Here is a 23,066-nt window from a genome sequence, read left to right on the forward strand (position 1 = left end):
ATGCTGGGTGTTCCCCTGCAGTCCTGTTGGAAACCCCAGGCTCTACAGGATCCTGGAAAACCTTTACAGCCTTGTTTTCCAGGAAAAGCCTCTCAGGTGCCAACATTAAGACCGGATCTTTGATCACGTGACCCAGAGCTAGTTCCTGCAACAGGCGCCCAGACCCAAGTCTCTTCCTCCTGGGGCCTGGACTTGGGCTCCCAGTGCCGCCTCTACATGGCCCCGAGGCGGTTGCCCGACACTTGCCCTCGGTGCCCTCCCAGCACAGCCACCAGGACCCCATCGTGTCATCAGGGGAAGGGGCCGGCCGCAGAGCCCTCAAAGCCTGGTCCTCTGCCGGACCTAATGCCGTCAGCTGGGCTGTTAGCAGGATCTCAGGGCAGGGAGGTTTCGGGATCTCCTCCAACAGGCACCTCGCCCAGCGCCGCCGCCGCCCCTCCCAGGCCCTCCGTGGGCGTGCCGGGCTGGGCCGGGCCGCCTCCGCGGGGGAGGGAGACTGGGGAGCGGATCAGCTGAAATCAAAGCCGCCGCTCCCCTCCCCGCCACGCCGCACCCCTGCCGAGCCGCCGCGCACCTCCTCCTTTGTCACAATGTTTTTCAATCCGGTGAAGCAAACTGTCCAATTAGAGCCGGGGCCTCCGGCTTCCATCTTTGCCGACGTTTAATTAACATGCTCCTCTTGGCAGCTGCTGACAAGTTCCAGAAACAGGTTGTAAAGGGTTTTTGTCTTTACCCAGCATGGAAAATGAGGGGTGTTACATCGCGGGAACATGAATAGGTTGCATTTCAGCCCCTCCTTCCCTCCACCTCCTCCAGGCTCCTCTGGCAGGGGGAATGAAGGCCTGAGTGTGTACGTACGTGTGAATTGTGAGGGGGGCGGGGAGGGCGGGTTTGGAGGCAGGAGAGAACTTCTCCTTCCTCTCTCCTCATCCTAATGCCTGGAGTCTTTGCTCCACAAAGGATCTGGATTCTGCCTCTTATTCTCCAGCTGGCACACTTTTGCCTCATCTCTCTTTTGGTCATACCAAATCTTGCCATGTTGATTCCTATCCCTGGGTCTCTGCCCATGCTGTCCCTTTGCCATCCTTCTGGTAAACTCCTATTCAGCCTTCAAAACCCTGCACAGTGACCAGCTCTGGTTAGCCACCAGGGCATTGAATGCCTGCCAGAGTTAAGGGTGGGTGTCAGGTTGATCCCTCAGCTACACTGTGAGCCCCCTGAGGGCAGGAACTGTGTGTTATTCTGCCTAGGGCAGAGGCAGGCCTTAATAAGTGATGGAAGATCTGAATTGCTGAAACCTGCCTCCAGTGTAGAGGAAAAGCAGGGCTGACAGGGTAGGGAGGTGGGGATTGTCTCCACAAAGCCCTCCCTCCATACCCCCTCACCCTGCCTGAACACCCTGGAAAGGAGGCTGGGTCATGTGGCGGGCATGGTGGGCATGGTAGTTTCACGCAGTGGGTGTGTTTCTGGGGTGGCTGATGTGAACTAAGGAGCGGCCTTGCAGAAAGACCCCAGCCCAAAGGCTGGGCCCTGCTAGGAGGACTCCAGACTCCAGCACCCCAAATTCTTCCTCTTCAGCCTGGGATGATTTTCATTGCCCTGTGAGTGGCGACTTGGGGTGGGAGGTCAGGACTGGGGCAGGAGGCCCAGGGTCTCCTAGGTCTTTTTCTCCCTCAAACCGGCCCTGTTGGAGCATTCACTTCCATTCTGCAAAGAACACCAAGAACGTTTATTCATGGAGGCCACCATCTGCATGGCACAGAGAGGTCCGGGGGACTCAGCGGGTGTGGAAGGTACTGGCTGAGGGGCAGGCAGGTAGTGGAAGAGCCCAGTAGTTGGCAGCTGGCAGCTAAGTTGTCTCCTAGAAGGGCTCGGGTCCACCTCCAGCCCCCAGCCGCACTCTGCCCTGCTTTTCTCAAGATGTGGCCACCAAGGATCCTGATGGCAGGCCTCCTACAGCCAGGACCTGGCTTGGGTGCCCACTTTGTCTACAACTCCTCCTCCATTCCCAGGCAGGCCCCCTGGGATGAAGGGGGAGGGAGGGGTGGAGGCGTCCTGGACCAGGTCAGCAGCCAGGGCTTCTGCTCGCCTTGCACTTGTGTTCCCAGCTTCATCGGCACTGGCTCCTTGGGGAGCGCCAGTCTGTGGAGCCTGCAGGGAGAGAGCCAAGAGCAGCAGGCCACTGTCAGGTCCTTTTCCTTTTCTGGACAGATGGGCAACATTAGAAGCAACTGGTTACAGCCTTGCTTTTCTCTTTCCTTAAACCCCAACATCCTCTCCTGCCACATCACTCAGCCTTTCACCCCAGACACAACTCTTCCCAAGCTTTGGCCTCCAAGGAGGACAGATAACAAGAGCAATGAGAAAGGGCTTGGTGCATTCCACAGTGGCAGCAAGGAAATGTTAACTGATGAAAAGAAGGAAGGAGGAGAGGAAGGAAGGAAGGAAGGTCTTGCCTGAGCTGATCAACTGAATAGAGCCAGACTTGTCATCTCCACTTTTATAAATGAGGAAATGCAGGCTCAGGCTCTGGGGTGAAGAGATCCTCAAAGTCCCTCTGCCAGTGAGCAGCAAAGTTAAGTGTACACCTGGTTCACCTTCCATGTATTCCTTCCAGTCCAGAGTGTCTTCCACAAATTTCTGTGTCTGTCCAGTAGACACATAGTCTGACTCTGAATGCCTCTCCCACCAACCCCAGCACGCTGCTCCACTCCAGGCAGGAGTGGCTCATATCCTCATTTCTTAGTGCTTTTTGCTTCTTTGCTGGTGGCATCTGATTCCAAGAGCTGGGCCCCCACTGACAAGCCAAGCCCATACTTACCTGCTTCTCACTTGCCCTGGGAGGTTAAGGTTCTGAGGGCTTGAGGGTGGGGTCCTCAGAATGGTGGGTCATGTTCTGTTCCTTGGGCATCTGCAGAGAGAGGAGGCAGCTCTAAGGGCCCTGCCCCAGGCGGGGCAGGTGTCCCTGGTGAAAATAGAACGACCTGGGCAAATCAGGAGCAGCAAATGGTGTGTGGTGGGCGCCACCTTGTGATCACTGTGCAGTTTGCGTGCTGCGAAGCGGGGCAGTCCTTCATACAGGTACCCCGCCCCTGCTTCACTTAGCCACTGTCCAGGGTGCTGGGGCACTGTGAGGCCGAGACAGTCCTTGTCCAACTAGAGCAATGGGCAGGTAGTCAAGTGAAGTGCACAGTGACAGTAAGAGTTGTATATACACACAAGAGGCTGATAACCCAGCCTGGGGAGATCCCGATTGTGCTGAACACACTTTCGAAAGAGGAGTGGTAGTATGCCAGGTGATGGGTAGCATGGCAGTTTCCCTGAACTGCGGGCAGGTCCAAAGGTGAGGTAGGGGAAGATGTAGGGGAGACTGGAAGTGGATTGGTGGTGGAGTAGGGGCAGATCAGCCCAGCCTTAGCCTCAAGTCTCAGATTTGATCCTAAAGACTCTCTCATCTGTGGTCCTGGGGAACATGTGCCTCACTCCCATCCTCTGGAAAGCCACATCACCTTCCAGGTAAACCATCCAGAGGTCATAGGAATGGTTGATGGTGATTCACTTCTATTGATATGGAATTATATTACTTGATACAGCGCAGAGTAGGTGTGAACTTAGAATAAATTATAAAGATCAAAACAGAACCAAGAGTGAACTTCTACATATCAGAATTGATAACGTTTTTTAGTTTATTTCATTAGCATTAAATCTGTGTGATTTAAAAGTGTCTAAAATAGTTGAAGTTCTGACTTCAAAAATAGAATGAAAATAATTATGCTGCTAAAAAAGTTTATTCAGAATATAATAACATAAAAAGACTTCTTATGATAAAAGAGAAAGAGCAGGATACCAAATTGAGTATAATATCGTCTCAGCTGTGTAAGGAAAATCAATGCAGATTTAAAAAGACTGGAAGGACTTATGCCAAAAATATTAATAGTGCTTGAATTAGGGTGACGGTGTTTCTTTCTACTTTTCTCTATTTCCAGATTTTCTCTAATGAGCTTCTATTCATGTTAAAATTTTAAAAATAATTTAAAGAGAGTGAATTTAAAAGGCTTATTAGTTATGTACATGAAATTGATTTTTAGTAGACAGTACTTAAGATTGCTCTGAAAACTTTTGGTATGGTTTTTAAAAAAACACAGCCAACTCATCATCAGAGAAATGCAAATCAAAACCACAATGAGTTATCACCTCATACCTGTCAGAATGGCTATTATCAGAAAGCCTACAAATAACAAATGTTGGTGATGGAAAAGGGAAACCTTGTACACTGTTGGTGGGGAAGCGAATTGATGCAGCCACTATGGAAAACACTACGGAGGTTTCTCAAAAAAAACTAAAAATAGAACTGTCAAATGAAAGACAGTGATGGGCAGAACCCTGTCTCAGGAGCCACAGACACAGGCTAGGTCCTTGGCCTTGTCAGAGGGGCCAGTGCAGGAGGCAAGAAGGACCCTGTGCCATCCTCAATCACCTAACTCAGGTGAACACCTCCAATAATGATTCATGGGGAGGAAGGCCATCCCGAAGTCCCAGGAGGCCCAAATTGTGGCATGTTTTTAAAGAAACTGAGTTCTGTGACATTCCACTACTTCCAGCTTCTAGAACAATGTTTCTCAAGTTAGAGTTTTGTACTGACACTTCTCAAGATGCTGGGAGAAATGTTGGTACAAAATCACCCAGGAGCTTGTTCCCATGCAGAGTCCCAGGACCTACAAAATTAGAACTTCTGGGCTGGCATCCAGGGGAACCTGAGTTTTTAACCAGGTGTCTAGGTGGTTCTCATGGACACTGAAGCAGAGCACTGCTCTGTGGTTCTTAACCCAGGCTGTATATTAGATTCACCTGAGAAGCTTTAAATAAACTGGCAATGTCCAGGCCAATTAACTCCAAGTCTCTGGGGGCTGGAACCTGGGCTTGGAAAGTATGTAAAGCCCCCAGGTGATCCCAATGTGCATGTAAGGGCCAAAAACCACTGGTCATGGGCAGTGGTTCACAGAAGAATTTCTCATCAGAATCACGTGAGGAGTTGTTAACAGAGTGCTGGACCCCACCCTGTGAGTTCTGAATTCAGGAGGTCTGGGTGGGACCGGAGAATTTATATTTCTCACAAGTTCCCAGGTGTTGCTACTGGGGAGCACAGGAGACCATGCTTTGGGAATTACTGCTCTGGAATGAAGCCTTCAACCCCCAGGAGACACAGCCTCCTGGATAAAGAGCAGGATGACACAGGCTCTGTCCCCCAACCCTCAGCTTCCAGCTTCCCAGGCCCCAGCCCAGCTGATGTGGCCAGGGGAGAGGGGAATGCACCTGTGCTTGTGCAGGGGGACAAGTCAGTAGGACTCACCTCCCAGTAGACTGCATCCTCAAAACAGTTTTCATCAGCGGCTTGTCCCCAGAATGGTAATTTCAAAATGAACCCTAAGGAAGTTGAAAGTCACAAGAGATCAGGAACTACTTCCTCTCTGTCTATCCAGCCCTTTCCCTCTGCTGGAAAAATTCCCCCGGTCCCACAGCCATAAGCACAGTGACAAAGGATTCCTGGGAGCTCCGGCTGACTTCTGGTACACACTCTTGGGCCCCCCACCCACAGAGCCCCACCTTCTCTGGCCCAGCCACCCCCACTCACCTACGATGAAGCCGCCTACCAGGGCCATGGCCAGTGACACGAAGAGGCCGGCAGCCTGGAACTTGCCCTGCAAGCTTGCAGTCCAACTTGCTTTGAAACTTTCAGGGTCAAAGGCGTGGGCAAGCCTTGGGTGGAGACAGGGGGCAGATTAGGGCCCCAAGAGAGGCCAGATAACCAAGCTCAGTAACCAAGCTCAGGCATCAAAGCTCAATTGCCCCTGGGCTGCCGCCTTCCCATCTGTAAAACAGGGGCACTGGAAAGAGTAGGTGTCTCTGAGATTTTTGTGGAAGGACAGAGATTGAGGAGAGAGCTCATGAAATAGTGGTCCAGATTGGGCAAGAAAGGGAATAGAGACACAATCCTGGACCCCAGAGGAACAGTAGGAAGGAATGGAGAAGGAAGGAGGGAGCACAACCTCCCCACATCTCCTTTCTTACCCTTTCTTCCCATACATCTCAGTGTTGGCACAGGCCGCTGTCACAGCACCCACAATGCCACCTATGATGCCAGGAATGCCATGCAGGTTGTGAATGCCACATGTGTCCTGGATCCCCAGGTGGGACTCCAGGAATGGCTAGAAAGGGGAGATGGGTGCTGCTCAGGCGGGGAGCTGTGGCAGGGGTGTAGGGGGACACCAGGATTCTGGAGGCCCCAAATACATAGAGATCTAGGATTCTCTAGCCCCCTCCCCCACAGGGACGTCCCCCTTACTGTCAGGAACACAGAGACCCCAGCATTCTCCAGCCCCCAGCCCCTGGCCTGGGGCCCTCACCGTCAGGTACACAAAACCCAGGGTGGAGATGATGCCGCAGATGAAGCCAACGATGAGGGCGCCGTAAGGCATGAGCATCATCTCGGCAGCAGTGCCCACGGCCACCCCTCCTGCGAGCGTGGCGTTCTGGATGTGCACCTTGGCGGGACAGGCAGAGGGGGCAAGAAGTCAGTCCTCTCCCAGAATGCCATCTTGGAGAAGCTGATCCAAAGCCTACGTTGACTCCCTGTGCGTGGGTGCCACGTGGGAGCCAGCGATGGCCCAGAGTGCACCTCAGCCAGCCAGGGGACTGCAGAGGGCTCCAGTCTGGGCCCAGACTTGGGGCAGGCAGCCACCTCTGCACATATGCCATGGACACCAGCATCTGGACATCTTCCGTGTCCATGCCAGTGAGTTCTGTCAGCACGTCTGCACATTCTCTTTATATCTGGGTGCCACGCATCCCCGTGTGCCCAGGTTCACAAGTCTCGATGTGCATGTGTGCTGACATCAGGCACCTGGGAGGCCTATACATTCACACGCCCCCACGTCAGAGTCTGCGGGCCTACACCAGCACCTGCTGACCCTCTAAGGGCCTACCTGCACCACGTACTGTGTTGCCGGCTGGTGGGGATTATTTTGTTTCATCTCTACAACAAGACCAGGAGGTTAACACAGTCATCTTTTGATGTTTGCAGATGAAGCAGTTGAGGTGCAGGGAGGTTAATGGGCTTGTTGAAGACCACACAGGTAGCAAGGGGCAGAAAGGTGTCCTGATCCAGGTCTATGTGGAGCCAGAACCCCTGACCTTGACCCTGTTCCATGTGCCTCCCTGCATGTGCCCACATCAGTGTGTCTGATTCTTCTCCCCTGGTGTCTGAGTCCCCACCTCTCTGCACGGTGACTGTCAGTGCATCCAGGGGTTCATGGCTGTGTCCCAGGATAACAGGCACTCCTGGCAGTGTCTGAGGACACATATGCCTGTGTCAAGAAGTTAGTGTCAAAATATGAGTCAGAGAGAGGTGGTCTTCTTTTTACAGAAGGATCTACTGGCACCCATGGAGTTTGGACCCTCCCCACTAATCCTGGAAACACCTGTCCCAGTGTGTGATATGAAGGACACTGTGTACACCACATCCCCACAAACCTCCCATGTGGAATGGACAAGGCATCGAAGAGATTCCCCTTTCAGTGTGTGGGATGGGGCAGGGGGAGGCAGCTCTAAGAAGGCTGAGGACCAGTGTCTGGAGGATCAGAAGCTGGCAGAGTAGAGGTGCCGCTGGCAACCCTGCTGGGCATGTCTGATGTGGTGCTCCGCCCAGAACAGCTGTCAGCACCCAGGTTGTGGGGAGGAGAGCCAGGAGAAGAAGCCAGCTCATCCAGAGTCGCTGGCATAACGGAACCTACACGAATCTTGTTCTGGGCTCTGCCAAAAGCCAGGTATGTAACCTGGACAAATCATTTCTCCCGCAGCCTCAGTTTCTTCTTCTGCAAGATGAGTGCGATGATCCTTACACAGCCTGCTTCACAGAGTTGTTGACAGGACGTGGTGATCAGTGCCTACCGGGTAGCCGCACCACCCCACAAGGCCCCCCACTGCTCCTTCCACTGCTCACCATGTCCAGCTTGCCCTTCTTCTGCAGGGCGCTGGATAACGCCACCGAGGTGAGCACACAGGCTGCCAAGGAGCAGTAGGTGTTGATGACAGCTCGGTGCTGGGCATCCCCATGATTGGACACAGCTGAGTTGAAGCTGGGCCAGAACATCCACAGGAAGAGGGTACCTGGCCAGACAAGATAGGGCCAGTAGGTCCAGAGGAAGAGGCAGTGGATGGGCCCAACAGAGCTCAGGCAGACATCCTGCCCTTTAGCTCCAGGGATGTCACATGACTCACACACCCCAGGTATCTCCCACTCCCATAGCTTTATTCATGCTGGCGGCTCTTCCTAGAAGGCCCTCCCTGCTTTACTCACTACCTAATTCCCACTTAGCCCTCCACGCAGCTCCAGGAAGTCTACCCTGATCCCATAATTGAGCTAAATACCTCCCACCCTGCTTCAACAGCGCCTTGAGGGAGAATCTTTTTCTCCACTGTAGGGAGATTATCTGGTGGCATTGCCATCTCTTCCACTAAACTATGAGGAGCTCCTTGAAGGCAGGGCTGGGTTTTAAGAGACCAGAGAGGGTGTCCAGAAACTAACACAACATTGTAAATCAACTATTTTTTAAAATGTTTTTTAAAAAAGATATTTAGCATTAAAAAAGAGAGAGACCAGAGAGGGTGGTTGATATGTATTTTCTGGAATGACTGGACACAGGAAATAGGGATGGACACCTTGCCCTAGCCCAGGGACAAGTGAACAGTTCCTGGTTACCACTGTGTCTGCTCTGGGGCATCCTAGGGAACACATGGGATGAGTGACCAACACCTCATGGGGGAAAGGGACAAGCATCTGGGATCCTGGGAGTATCTACTGGCAATCTCTCTCTGCTCTTCCTCCAAAGCAAACTGGCAGCCACCCACCAGACCACATGGGGACCAGGTGTGATCATGGTGGCCAGAACTCATGGGTGACCCTCACCCATGATCGTGGTCCTCACCCCTCATGACAGCCCTCAGTCACTGTGGTAACCCTCAGTCATTATGGAAGCTCTCACCAATCATGGCAAAGAGGTCCGAGTGGTAGACAGAACTTTGCCTCTCCTTGCTCTGATATAGGTTGGGTCGGTAGAGGATCCGGGTCACTGTGAGCCCAAAGTAGGCACCAAATGTGTGGATGGTCATGGAGCCCCCTGCGTCCTTCACCTGGAGTACAAGGGGGCCTGTCAGGCTCTGACCCCTCCTGTCCCTCCCTCCCCACAGCACTCCCCTGCCTCCCCAACACAGACAGAGATTCTGCTGTCTCTGGCTCCGCAAGCTGCAGGATGGAGCCCAGGGCCCCCACAGACCAATCAACTTGGAAGGGGAGAAAGTGGGGACCCCTGGACATCAACTATACTTCAATAAGAAAAGGAAAGTGGGGATTGCTGAACACAGGCAGTGAGTCTGTCAGCAAACACCAGGTCATCCTCACCCAGCAGATGGGATTATGCCCAGATGGGGGGACCCAGGCTCGGAGAGGGACTTGCTCAGCCACACAGCTGGAAGAGCTAAAGCAGAGCTAAGACCCAGGGCAGCCCAGTATCTAGTTTGTCACTCACTAGCTTCCACCTTATCTGAAGTCCTGGGAATGCTCCTCTGCCCTCTGAACTCTCCCTTCTCCACATTTCCTTCTCCACACCACTCTTGGACCAACACCGCCCCATCCGGTCTGCCAATACCCCTCTCCCCCGCATCCTATCATGCTCCTTGCCCTCCAACCTCCCAGCTAACCTCCCACTATCCACCCCCTCCCTCTCCTCTCCCCTGTCCCTCAAAGTCAGAGCAGGCCGACTTGGTGCACTCTCCATCTGTCCCTTCCTGGTCCTCCTGCCCTACCTGACTCAGCCCATTGCACCTTTGAACTTTAAGTCTCAAGTTCTTCCTTTACACAGGGGAGATTATAGTAACTTAGCAGAGCTGTCTTGAGGATGAAACTAGACAACCTGTGTAAATCCCTGGGCAAGCACCTGGCCCTCAACAAGTGCTTGATTGATTTAGCCTTCCTCTCCTCCCTCAACCTCCCCTCACTTCCGCTTCCTCTTCCTCCTGACTCAGGACATTCCCATCAGACTTACAGACTTGTTTCTTCACTTTAGATGGGGAAATCCAATCTCTGACGTAGGCACAATTATTACCCCCATGTTACAGATGAGAAAGCTGAGACTCAGGAAGGGTAAGGGGCTCCCCGAGGTCACATAGCTAGTAGAGGCACCCACCAGGCTGGGAGTCAGGAAACTCAGCTCAGCCAACAATTCATTCGCTAGCTCTGTGACCTTGGATAACACACTTAACCTCTCTCTCACCAGAGTGACTCAAACAGCCTCTTAACTGGGGTCTCTGCATCTGACTGTTCCCACCACTGGATATGGATTTTATTCGAAGTGAAATTTTAAAAAACATTGGAGGGTTTTAATCAGGAGAACAGTCTTATATGCATTATTAACAGGTCATTAAGGCTGCTGGTGGAGATTGGCCTGAGGTGGTGGGTGAGGCAGTGTTGAAAACAGGGAGATGAGTCAGGAGGAAGAAGTATGATGGCTTGGACTAGTTTGGTGGCTGAGAAAAAATGACAGAATGAATGGTTGAATGTAGGGTGGTCTAAAAAATACACCTTGGGGGTTTCCAGGCAGAATACAAGTACAGAGGAGTTGGGGGCTAAGAAATGGATGGGGTCCTTGAATAATCCTCACTCCTGCAAATATACTAAAGACATGTCTGAGCCAGAGTCAGAGGCTTAAGGTGCCCCTTACCTGGGCCAGTGAATTGGCCAACCCTAGAGGTCATCATTCCTGCCATAGCCCATATGAATGGTACCTCCGGAGTTGTGCAGTGCACAATTTGTGCCGCTGTACATGTCCACCTTGGCCACTTCCCTGGGAACCTTCCTTACAGATGTGCCCTCTCAGTATACCGGGTCTTTTTCTTGGCAGAGCAATGTGAGAATGTGTGTGAGAGTATGTGCAGGAACATCCCACTCTTTCTACCTGATGTGAAGGAAGGAGAAAGGTGGGAGAAAGGACAACATGTGACGAACCCCTTTTCTGCCTAGTATCTGGACTGATTTACCAGATGGACTATCATCCTTGTCTAATAAATGTCATTACTCCTACTTTAGAGACGAGGAAACTGAGGTTCAGAAGGTTAAGGGACTTGCCAAGTTTGAATTGAATCCAGTGGGCATGTCTCCCCAGCCCTCTCTCTATCCCCTGTTTTCCCCCCAAGAGTCCCCTCCACCTCCATCCCCATTCAGAGCCCTGCTCACCTCTAGCAGCTCGAGGAGAATGTACTCATTCACTGCAAAGAGGGTCACTTGGAAGAGAGTCATGATGAGAAGCTGGACAGGGCTGACTTTGCCCAGAACTGCCCCAAAGGCCACACAGACAGAGCCCACGCAGAAGTCCGCGTTGATGAGGCTGTGGGGAGACGGGTCAGGGAGGGGCTGAGGCAACAGCAAGAAGTGGCACTCCAAGCCCTGGGGCTGAATCTGGACTTTGGTCATCTGTGGGTTTGGGCCTGTGACCTAACCTTCCTGTGCCTCAGTTTAATCCTCTGTGGTAATGGGCACATAATACCTTAAAGCTACTCTCAGAATTAAAATAGCATATGAGGGATCCATCACAGCAGTGGCAGATACTAGATGCCACACTCTTCCTTTGCAGCCATATCACAGGCCCCACTCCTTGCAGGCAGTTTGTGCTCAGGGCATCCAAGTGGTCTGACCGATGTTGTTGAACATGGCCCATACTTGGGGCCTTGTCCTGCCCCCCCATCTTCTACCTGCCCTTCTGGAACCTCTTCTCACTCCCTCCTCTTCAGGAAGCCTTCCCCAAATCCTCCAATCAGATGTGGTCTCTGCCTCCAGACCCTTATCTCTTACTCTCCTGCTGGCCACCAGGGCCTTGCTTGGGTTTGAGGTATCATGGCCAACTCTTCACCTTACCTGGGAGAGAGGACCTGTGTCTAGAGAGAGAGAGGGGCCTTCCTGCAGCAGGGAGGAAGCTCGGGGCTGGGGGAGGGAGAGGGCGGGAAGGCCAACAGAGGGGATGGAAGCAGAGGAGCACAGAGGCCCTCCTTAAGGCTACACCCTGAAAGCCCAGCCAGCCGGCAGAAGCAGATGTCACGCTGTCAGAGTAGACCCTGGTTGCGTTCATGTGCCTGCTTCTGTGTCACCCAGGCCTCCTTGTGCCCTGCCAGCGGCAAAGCTGTCCTGGATTCCAAGGCAGACTCTCAGCATGTCTCTCTGAGTCATGAGAGTTGGTGTAGGGACAGTAGGGGCTACTACTTCCTTAAGGCAGTCACATCCAGAGAAGTCCCCCTCTCCCATGCTCAGGGTGTGTGTGTGTGTGGGGAGAGGGGTGGGGGGTGAAGCAGGAGGTGAGAAACAAGAAGTGAGCTGGCTGTAGGGCCAGTGGGTGGAGTCGGGGCAGGACACTACTCCCTTAGGGTCCCTTCCAAGACAGAGGATGTTCACTGGAAAGTTGGCTTCACTATTGGTCACTGCTGCATCCCCAGGGCCTGGCTGAATGAATGATGATAGTTGCTAAGTGCCAGGCACTGAAATACCTTCTCAGCATTGCACATGCCCTCCTGTACCGCACCCGAACCAATGGGACAGGTACTAGTATTAGCCACATCATCATAAAGATGGGAAATCAAGTCTTAGAGAAGCCGAGTTATTTGCCCAGATTCCGGTAACTGCAGCCAGAAGACCATCTGACAGAAGTGACCAGTAGGCAGGAGTGAGAGAAGAGCAGAAAGGCCCGCAACTGGGGCATCAGCTCCTGGGACATGGAGATCTGGCTGTCGCATCTCAGGCAGGGCCGGCAGAGGGACACCACCCTAGAGTGACCAGTGGAATCTGGAGGACACTTCAGCAGGGACAGGACAGAAGCTATGAGAAGGGTCCACAGGTCAGGTTGGGGGATGACACACTCATCTCAGCCCTGGGCACCCACCAGAAGTCGGCTCCCTGAAAATCAATTCCCTGAAAACCAATATGCCAAAACTCAGTTTGTCAAAGACTAATTTGCTAAATAACTGGTTCATCAAAAACCTGTTACACAGAAGTTTACAATAATTCCCTTTGAACATTTTTTAAAGTTGTATACTTTTGTTTTTCATTTAGCCATAGCTATTTTGCCATGGTGGCCAATTAAATATATTATAGGTATTTTTATACTTTGGGTCTATGGCTTTGGGAATGAGAACTTCTTGTGTATTTTGAACGGCAGGGTGATATGCAGGCCATGGATTTTATATACAAAAAGACTGGCTTATTGGTTCCAAAAAATTTTCTATCTAGTTGACTGTTTTTCCTGTTTCTCTTAATTCATGGATTTATTAAGTGGCTTGAATGAATTAATATTTTGCAAATATTGGACACATGTTTTAAATTTCAGGCACCTGGCCTATGATACCTGGTTGGTGCCCTGTATGTGACAACAGGGATTTGCACTTTAAACTTGGTTTTATACCAATTTGCCTCTAAACCCTTTCTAAGGACTTGGTTTTCAAGCAGGCTAATGAATACTTGTTTTTACATACCAATGACAACTTTCTCAAATTACAAAATGTTTTTTTCTTTAGGCAAACTTGTCATATGTCTACAGAAATTGAAGACAGTCTAAACTGGACTTAAAGAAGAACCTCCAGTAAACCAAAACTTGACTAAAATTGGGGGGAAAAAAGTCTCCCAAAGGCTGTTGATTTTGTCCCAGGCAACAGAAATTGCTATAGGTTTCCTAAGGTGCCATGGCCTAGAAAATTTGATAAATGAGTCATTCAGTGAGTTGACTATTTGGCAAGTTGGTTTTGGGGAAGTTGGCAAATTTATTTTACAAGCCGGTGGTGGTGCTGGGGGGAAGGGCATGTTGAGGCTTCTAGGAGGGAGGGACCGCGTTGCCTGATGGGAGAGGGTGGTGGTATTCATCAGACCAAAAGGTTATTACAGAGAAAAATGATGAGGGTAGAGTGAGAAGAAATGGGGATAGAGTGCCCCCTTGTAGATTGAAGCAGGGAGGGCCTTTCAGCCTTAGGTCTCCACACCCACACCTGCCTCACAGCTCTTTCCTATGCCCACTCTGTGGGTGGGATAGGGGCAAGACAGGGAGAGGGCAAGGCAGGGAGAGGCACCTCCATTTGACTGGATTCCCTGTTCAGTGTTCCCTCCACAGTGAACCTCATGGGACTGGTTCAGGCAGCCCCGCACTCCTCCCCATTGCCTGCCACCCGCCCCACCATGGGCCGCGGTCTTTCAGGGCGATTTTCATGTTCGATGTGTCAGGGTGGAGGATCCGGACCCAGCCTGCGGAGGGAAGGCTGGCCTTGTGTCCCTGCAGCCTGCGTCTTAGGAGGGGGGAGAATTTCCAACAGCACTTGGGCATCATCAGAATTCCCACTCTGGAGGTTCGCTGATCAGGAAATGAGTGAGTGGGTGAGTGTGTGTGTGTGTGTGTGTGTGTGTGTCTCAGGTGCTCGGGTACCAGATGATGAGGAGCCAGCCCCAAGCCCCAGGGCCCTGCCCTGGCTCCGCCCCTTACCCGGGTCCCGCCCCTTACCCGGGTCCCACACACCCGGCCCGCACCCCCACTCACTTTTCCACGCCCACGAGAATGTAGTTTCCTTCAAAAGAGTTCAACCAGCCCTGCATGAGCAGCGCCCACTGGATGCCGAAGGCCGCCAGAAGGAAGTTGAAGCCCACGGCGCTGAAGCCGTAGCGCTGCAGGAAGGTCATGAGGAAGCCGAAACCCACGAAGATCATCACGTGCACGTCCTGGAAGCCTGCGGGGAGAGCGCAGCCGGGGTTCTCGGTGGCCTAGCGAAGCACTGCCATAGCCCTCGGTCTGGGCCCTCGCGGCCCTCTACAGGGCCAGTGTCTTCCCTGCCAGTGGCCGGGACTGGGCCGCTCCGCAAGCCCGGTCCCATCATCCACGCATCTGGGTCTGGGGGCTAGGTGTAGTACTGAATGGCTCTGCTGCGGGTAGAAGAGCCACTACCCCCATCAAGTCATAAGCGCCTCCGGAGGGGACTGGGCTGGAGGCACCAAGGTGAGCTCCCGACGACGACGACGTTAGGCCACTTAGACCACTGGGTTGTAATGCCAGGACATGCCTGATCGCCCCCCTGGGGAGATGACAGCTCCCCCTCTCCACACTAACCCAGGGTTGGGGTGGGCAGCTGCGCATTTGAAACTGGGGCCAGCGGATTACATGCAGGGTCCAGGGTCTAGAACCTAGACTTTCCAGGGCTTTGCCCCCTCAACTCCATTCTTTTACTGTGGAGAAGTTAGTCTCATCTGGCGGTGGAGTCCCCTTGACTGGTCAAGCACGTCAGCTGATCACCCTGAGGAATCTCTCTACATCCCACCCTCCCTCCCAGCAAGTACACCTTCCAGCATCACTAAGACCTGAATCGTTTTGTTTTTGTTTTGTTTTTTTGTTTTTGTTTTAAATGGAGGTACCGGTGAACCCAGGATCTTGTGCATGCTAAGCATGTGCTCTACCACTGAGCTATTACCCTCCCACTCTTGAGACCTGAATTTGAACCCCAGTTCCTCCATCTGCCGGGAAGATGATTCTGGAAAGTCATTTAACGAGCATGGGTCTCAGCACCTTCTGTAATGCTTACTCACAAATGTTTCTGAGATTAAATGCAGTTGTGTATGTAAAGCACCTAGCACCCATAATCCACGCACAAAATGGGCAAGCATCATTATTTATTGTTACTTTATTATTTATTGTTACTCAGACATAATCTAATGAGTTCTGACTCAATCCTTCTACCAACTCAGTGTGGCCTTGACATGCTACTTCCCTCTCAGAGCCTCAGTTTTCTCAATGATAAAACTAAAATGATGGCTTACAATGATCTTAACTGGCTCTCACTGGAGAGGACAGATAGCTGAATTGGAGTTAAAGAGTATATAGTGTTCTTTGTACTATCTTTATTTTAGCAATTTTTTGTAAATTTGAAATGACTTCCAAATTAAAAAAAAAAATTTTAAGGGAACTGCAGGGCCCCAGCCTGGCCCCACCCACCTACCTCCTCATTCTTCCTTTCCTCCGTCCTCTCCTTCCTCCTGTGCTCCAGTTGCGCTGGCCTCTCTTGTCCTCAGTCCCACCCGGGGTCTTTGCCTGTGGCGTTCCCTCTGCCTGGAATGCTGTTCCTGCAGGATGGCCAGCAACTTCTCTTCATGCAGATCTCAGCAAAATGTCACCTCATCACAGAGGCCTTCCTAACCCCCCAGTTTAAAGTCGGTTCTCTCCCTCGTGGCACCCTCTTCTTTCTTTTCTAGTTTTTCTACAATTTGTAGGTAGGTTTGTTTGTCTAGCTCACTAGATTGTAAAGCTCCAAGAAGGCAAGGCCATGCCTGTTTTGTTCACCCTGGTATTCCCCAGCGTCTATGAGTGGGCCCAGGTAGACTCTCCATAAATATCCATGAATGAATGAATAAATGATTATTGTCATGATCTTAGCAGCACCCAGATACGGCAGCTGAGCAGCAATCAAGGGGCCCTGGTGGGGTTTCACCATCAGGTGAGACGGCAGGCCCTCTCCAGGCCATCTCCTACCCACAGAGCAGATAGACCCTAGTGCCCACTGCAGCCTGTCCAAAGGAGGGGCAGTGATGCTTGTGCTCCCGCTGCCTTAACCTTGCCTGCCCTCATCTGTCTCCCCTGAAGGCTTCCTTGAGGTCCAGGCCACAGCCCTAGGCACTGGGCTAGCAGCCACCTGGATGAGGCCCAGGACGGAGGTCCTGGCACACTGTTGGGTAAGAGCTGGGGGCATAGACATTGATGCAAGAGAGCTGGGGGTCCTGCTGCGGTATGGTGCTCTGAGCTTTGAGCTTCCCGTTCAGACTTACACAAACAGCAGCTCACCTTAGGTTTCACAATGTGTGCAGCTGATTTCATGTATTAGTGTGTTTCACGGTTTATCACATTTCCAACGGTTGTGGAGGAAATGGAGCGAAAGTATGTGGTTATGGTTACTCTTGGGAAGAAGTGACAGGTAACAGACAGGAGGAGAGGTGTGAAAGAGGGAGGAGACACGTTCAGACCACAGCAGCAGAAGCAGGGAGGGGAAATGGCAGGAGGGCAGGGCTGTTGGTAAACACGGGGAAGTAGGAAGAGGTTGCCAGGGTGGAAGCGAGGTGCTGGGTCTAGTGCTGTCCGTGGGAGTTCAAGATGACCACGGGGAGGGTGGTGGTGAGTGTTAGGCAGGGCAGTGTGGGAGGAAGGGAACCTGGCTGTGCAGGTTGGAGCTGGGGTCTGAGGTTGGGCAGGCCTGCCGGGAGATCTAGGAGCCACAACGTGGGAATGGTGAGGGAGAAACAGAAGTGGAGGACTGGCCTGCCTTGAAGCCAGCAGACCAAACAAGGAAGGTGCTGGGAGGAAGGTGGGAGGAACCCTTGGAAAAGTCAGTGGCAGGTGGGGGGGTAATCTTTCAAGGTGAGAGGTTGTCAGCTGTTTGGTGGCAGAGGAAACATGTGGGCAAAGGTGGGGCTGAAGAGGACTGGGGGTCCCCCCAGGGATGATTTGCAATTTCAGGACTGCCTTCATTCTCCCTGGGAGCAAAAGCAGGGAAACCTTGGCTTCCCAGGGCTTCTCCGAGCCTGTCCTCCTCTTGCCAGTTCTCTGTCCTTCTCAAAGACTCCCTGGCTGTCCTGATCTCTGTCTCTGACCATCCCTGGGGTGTCTCTTTCTCCTCCCTCCACATCAGGCACACAGACACCAGTTTCCCTCTCCTTGGTCACCTTCCTGATTCATTCTCTGGCTCCTTACTCTTTATCTCCCAGACTGGTCCTCACTTAGAACCCAAATGTACCACTTTATTAATTTATGCTTCATAAAGCTTGGTACTATTGAAAATGTTTTTAAAAATAACAGTCTGAAGGTCCAGATTGTACGACCTTCAGCAAGGACATAACCTCTCTGATCTGCAGTTTCTTTTTCTGTAAAATGGGGGATAGTAACAGAGTTCAGAGGTGTGCGGTGTACATTTAACAGGTCATCCAACCAAAGCCCTGGGCTTGGCCTGGCTCTTTAGCAACTGCTCAATTATATTAGCTACTACTTCTCTCTTTCTCTTTCGAGACTGACCAGGTGCTTTGCATTCGGTTGGACTGAGCCACTGCCCCACTCCCCGCTCCTTCCCCAGCCTGGAGTGACTAGCCCAGAAGCTGCTCTCAGCCTTGTAGGGTGGGGGTGGTGTTCAGCCCTAAGAGCTGCCACAAGGGGGCACCAGTACACAGCTGTTCTCCACTCCCTCACTCTTCCCTCTCAGGATGGGTCCCCAGTGAGGCTGGCCTGAAGCTGGCCAAGTCTCAAAAATCTGAGGACAAGTTTCCCATGCCAGTGGACCACAGCAGCTCTCTCCCCTCTGCTGCCTCAGCAAAGGAGCAGTGCCCTGCGGTGGCCTGGGTACCAGCCCCTTTTCATGCTTTCTAGGCTGGCCCAGCCTAAACTGTTGCCTTTGAGGCCTACTAGCCAGTCCCTCAGTTCCCCAAGGCTCTGTGCCCACCTCTCCCACACCTCAAAGCTGACCACAGAACCACCCCATAACTTCAAAGTCTCCTGGGGAGATGATCGGAGGAGGGGATGGCAATGCCACAGAGACCTGGGGAGGCAGGTGGGCTGTGCAGAGGGAGGGCTTGGCTTCGTCTCTGCCTGTGCCACTGACCAGCTGAGAGTGTTGGGCAAATCTCTAACCTCCATCTCCTGCATCATAAAATGGAAACAAATAAAGTCCCTGACAGGCATGCAAAAAAGTACTTGTAAGTGGGGAGAGCACAAAGGAATTTAAATGTTATCATTCAAGGAGACATTCCTTGGCCACATCTCTAAAGCGATGCTAAGCCTCCATTTAAAACACCTTCAGTGAATGAGTACTCAGATGTCAGCATTTACTGTCCTCTCGTTTCATACCATGAGACATGCTGTCTCAGCCACCCGCCATCTTCGATCTAGGAGATCTTGTGCATTCCCTCTTCACAGATGAACATACTGAGGCTCAGGGTGGTTAGGGAGGTAACTCACTCCCTTTAGTGATGGACCCAGATCTGTTTAATTCCAAAGTGGGCCACCAGGTTACACTGCGCTCTGCTTGTGGGAAAGCTCAACTTTAGCTAAATGGAGCTAAATCTGAGGTTCAGGTCCCCAGGAGGGCAAGGTGAGCCTTACTGCCTCAGTTTCATTAAACAGTCCTTCAGGTGTTTGACACTGTGGCATCCTCTGCCTTGGGTCACCTTCTGGGAATGTGGACCACTCCCCCCTCAGTCTTCCCAGGAAGCTTCCTAGGAGCTCGGATGGCCCCTCCTCAGGACAGCCTCCCCCAGACTCAGCCCCTAGAGCACCAGCCGAGGAGGAAGTTTGTGTTCAGCAGCTGGTGTCTGCAGCATAGCCTCTGAGGGCACTGCCAGGGCGAGTCCTTAGCTGGCTCTGCCTGCTGGCTGCCAAGGGGCCCACACCAGGGAAGCTGTCCTCAGGCCCCCGAGCCCCACCTGAGCCCGTTGGAGCTGGACTCCTCTGGAAACTGAGATGCCCAGTAGACTCCACTAATCCCCTGGGCAGAAATGAGGCCCGCACAGCTGTTGACAGCCTGGAGCCAAGAACCTGGAAAGCACCGCAAGGGCCTGCCCTCACCCCATGCCCCTGGGAATTGCCTTGAGGCCCAGGAACCCAGGTTTGGAGCCCCACCAGGGCCAGGAGGCCATGGGCCTCCAACTCCTACCCACAGCCACCATGACCAAGTGGGGCAGGAGAAAAGGTGAGACTAAGGGGAGGAGAGTGATCCAGGAGAGTGGGCTTGGGTGCCCAGGGCTCCTACCCTGGCTCGCTAGTTTCCTAGCTGGGTGACCTTTGCAAGACACTTCCCCTCTCTGGCCTTAGTTTCCTGGTCTGTAAAATAGGAGTCATAACATTGCCTTCCTCATTCAGTAGTGGTGATGATCAAAGGAGGGAATGCATGTTCGGTTTGAGTTGTTGCCACTACTTCCTGCCCTTGCCAGGGAATCCCGAGGCCAAGATTCTCTCCCTACGCTCCTCTTCTTTTCGACACTTCCTGCTTAGATGACAAAGAGCTCCCCACGCACAGAGGACATGGCAGGAGAAACTCAAGGCGGTTGTTGATGGCTGGGGCTGTCTCTTCCTCACGTAGTGGCCTCCTTCCTATCCCTCTCACAACCTCTACACTCAGGCCACATCGAGCCACTCGGGCCACATCGAGCCACTCAGCCCCTCTCCCAGCACGCTCCTTCTGTGGGCCCCTCCCCTGCCCTGCTTTTCCACTCCTCACCATGCCATTGCTTTCCAGGAAGCTGTCACAGATCTCTTTTGCCCAGAGCTGCTGACCCCTCTGAGGCCAGGGGTGTCGGGGTACACCTCTCTGTCCAGGGTGGCCATAAGCCCTGGTTTGCTGGGATAGTCATGGTTTATGCCTATGTCCTGGCAAGTTACTACTAACATGAATCTCCTACCTCTTCACTCTCAAAAGTGTCATTTGGTTGATCAATTATCTGGTCACCCTCTAGATAAAGTGATTGTTGAGTGAATAAAGGTCGAGCATGAAATGTCAGTGGGTGGGTGTGGAGAGAGTGGGGATAGGAGCTGGGGAGATACGAGGGCCGTGCCCAATATTGGTGCGGTTCTCTAGCTCCTATTTCAGGATCTTGAGACCTTCCACTGCCCAGACACACAGAAGACCTATGGAATGCCCATGGGAGGCCTTGCCCCTCATGCTTTACCAAGGGGCTGGCTCTGTGGCCATCAGCTGGAGGGAAGAAATGAAACAGGCAGGGGAGGGTCTCAAGCTTGCCTGCCTCACCATTTGCCAGAACTTCATGTGCAATGTCTCATGCCAGCCTCACCCCACCCCTGTAAGGTAGCTCCTAGTAATTTCCCCATTGGACAGATGAGGAAACTGAGTTTCCACAAGGTTGACGTTTGCCTGAGGCCACCCACGTGGTTAATGGCAGAGCCATGATAGAGGTGAGGTCTGGTGATTCCAAGGCCATACTCTTAACCACAGCATCACAGATACCAGAGAATTCAGAGATGCTTTTTCTCCCTCCCCAAGCCAAGAGAAGGTAGATGTCATGGTCCCCCATGCCTCTCCCAGCAGCAGGGCTGGTAGGCCATCGCCATCCCTACAGCCCTTGACACTGGAACTATCCCCTTAATTTGGAGAGCATGGGCACAGCTGGACAAGGGAGCTAGGGTTACCCACTGGTGGGTGACCATGATGAGACTCAGCTCTTCTGAGGATATCAAGAAGGGCTCTCTGGCAGGGAGGTTGGAGGTTTCTGATGGCATCTGGAGTGAGCTCACCCCGGTGACTTTTCACAGGGTGAAATGTATTTGTGCACATCTGGCCACTTCCTGAGCTTGATCTCCAGATCCTGGGGAGTTCCCCTGGTGGGGAGCCTAAGAGGGGCAGGGCAGGGGGCTGTGGGCAGCATTCCCTCCTCCAGCTCCCGCCCGCCGGTTGTTCTGGAGCAACAGGCCACGGAGGTGAGGCCAGGCAGGACTGTCAGCCCGGTGGGGACCGCTCGGATATGCCGCAGGTGGGCCTGCAGGGTGGCGGGACTTACTTGGGTAGCGAAAGTAGAATTCGTTGTCAAGGTCGCTGGACATATTCTTAGACAACCTCTCCTCGATCCAGTGGGCGTCGGCATCCGGGTCATAGCGCACGAACACACCGAAGAGGACCACCAGGACCACCTGCAGGAGCAGGCAGATGACCGGCAGCCGCCAGCGGAGATCGGTGTTCCAGCCCATGCTGCAGGGGCGCCTGGCCGGGGCGGGCAGCCGGCAGTTCGGTGGGTCCGAGGCGAGGCGGGAGAGGCTTATTAAGACCTGGGCAGGGGCGGGGCGGCCGCGTCGGGTTGCGGAACAGCTGATCCGGGTGCCGCCCACGCGCTCGCCCAACCGACGAGGGGACCCGCGGGCCCGGGATTCGCCCTTCACCCGAGGGCCCCTGAGGCTGCCCGAGTTGGGGTGGGGGGACAGTGGCGGGAGCAAGAGCCAGGCTGTGGGCAGGGATTAAGGCGCCCCAGCTTCGGTGGATCCCATAGATACTGAGCAGCACTGCCTTTCCCCTTTTGTTGCAGTGAACAGAGAAAGAAAAAGCCGATCATTTACCTCCTACCGAGATAAAATCGAAGGCATTCCTGGACATAAATCATCCTTATCATCATCATCATCATCATCACCACCATCCCTTCTTCTCATTACGAAATTCATGCAGGGTACAAGAAAAACCAGGAAAGTCCAAGAAACTGTCACGGACCGGGGAAGCCTGAAGAGACATGACAACTCAATGCGATGTGTTACCCAGGATTGTATCCTGAAACAGAAAGATGTTCATGGAACCCACCTGGTGAAATCCAAATAAAGTCTGAAGTTTAGTTAACAGAGAGGCACGCATGTTGATTTCTTAGCTGTGACTAACGTACTCTGGTTACTTAAGATGTTAATAGGAGGAACTGGGTGAGGAGATGCAGGAACTCTGTGTACTATCTTTGCAACTTTGCTGTAAATCTAAAATTATTCTCAAAGAAAAGAGTATCAAGAAAAAACATAGAAAAAGGATTGCAGGAACAGTTTAAAGAATTTTTCACAAGTTCATTGAGCTATGATCAGGAATTATCTGTTGGTTAATATATGTGATCTTGATAGGAGTCAAGATAAAATTTAACCATAGAATTCAGGTTAAATCCATGTTTAGTCTGTATTTTATCAAAATAAATTTGATTTTTCTAATTTTTCTTTTAAAAAGGTAATACAGAAAAGAAAATGCAGAAAAGCACAAAGAAGAAACGAAAAACCATCTGTAATCACATCACCTAGAGGCAACCCTAATATGAAAAACTGAGGGTGAAAGATTCATACTATAATAATGATTTACAGCTGCTTTACTCATTTAATATTTTGTAAACATCTTCCCATTTTCTTCTTCTACATCATTCTTAATGGCAGGATATACCATATGCTTTATTTAGCCAATCCCCTAGTGTTAGACAATGAGGTTATTTTTTTGTTTGT

The 23,066-nt window shown here is 52.2% G+C and overlaps 1 protein-coding gene across 1 annotated transcript; it reads right to left on the minus strand.

The window, feature by feature from the left end:
• Positions 1 to 1,705: 1,705 nt before the first annotated feature.
• On the minus strand, positions 1,706 to 21,901 carry RHCG (Rh family C glycoprotein). The gene is made up of 11 exons (XM_006198459.4): positions 21,614 to 21,901; positions 14,619 to 14,805; positions 11,288 to 11,438; positions 9,042 to 9,189; positions 8,000 to 8,166; positions 6,405 to 6,542; positions 6,070 to 6,206; positions 5,633 to 5,757; positions 5,351 to 5,424; positions 2,822 to 2,911; positions 1,706 to 2,151 (listed from the first exon to the last, which is right to left on the minus strand). The coding sequence occupies exons 1-10, from the start codon at positions 21,798 to 21,800 to the stop codon at positions 2,846 to 2,848; spliced, it is 1,380 nt and encodes a 459-aa protein (XP_006198521.2). The 5' UTR covers positions 21,801 to 21,901; the 3' UTR covers positions 1,706 to 2,151; positions 2,822 to 2,845.
• Between the last annotated feature and the right edge of the window lie 1,165 nt (positions 21,902 to 23,066).

Source organism: Vicugna pacos, chromosome 27 (genome assembly GCF_048564905.1).
Source record: "Vicugna pacos chromosome 27, VicPac4, whole genome shotgun sequence".
NCBI lineage: Eukaryota > Metazoa > Chordata > Mammalia > Artiodactyla > Camelidae > Vicugna > Vicugna pacos.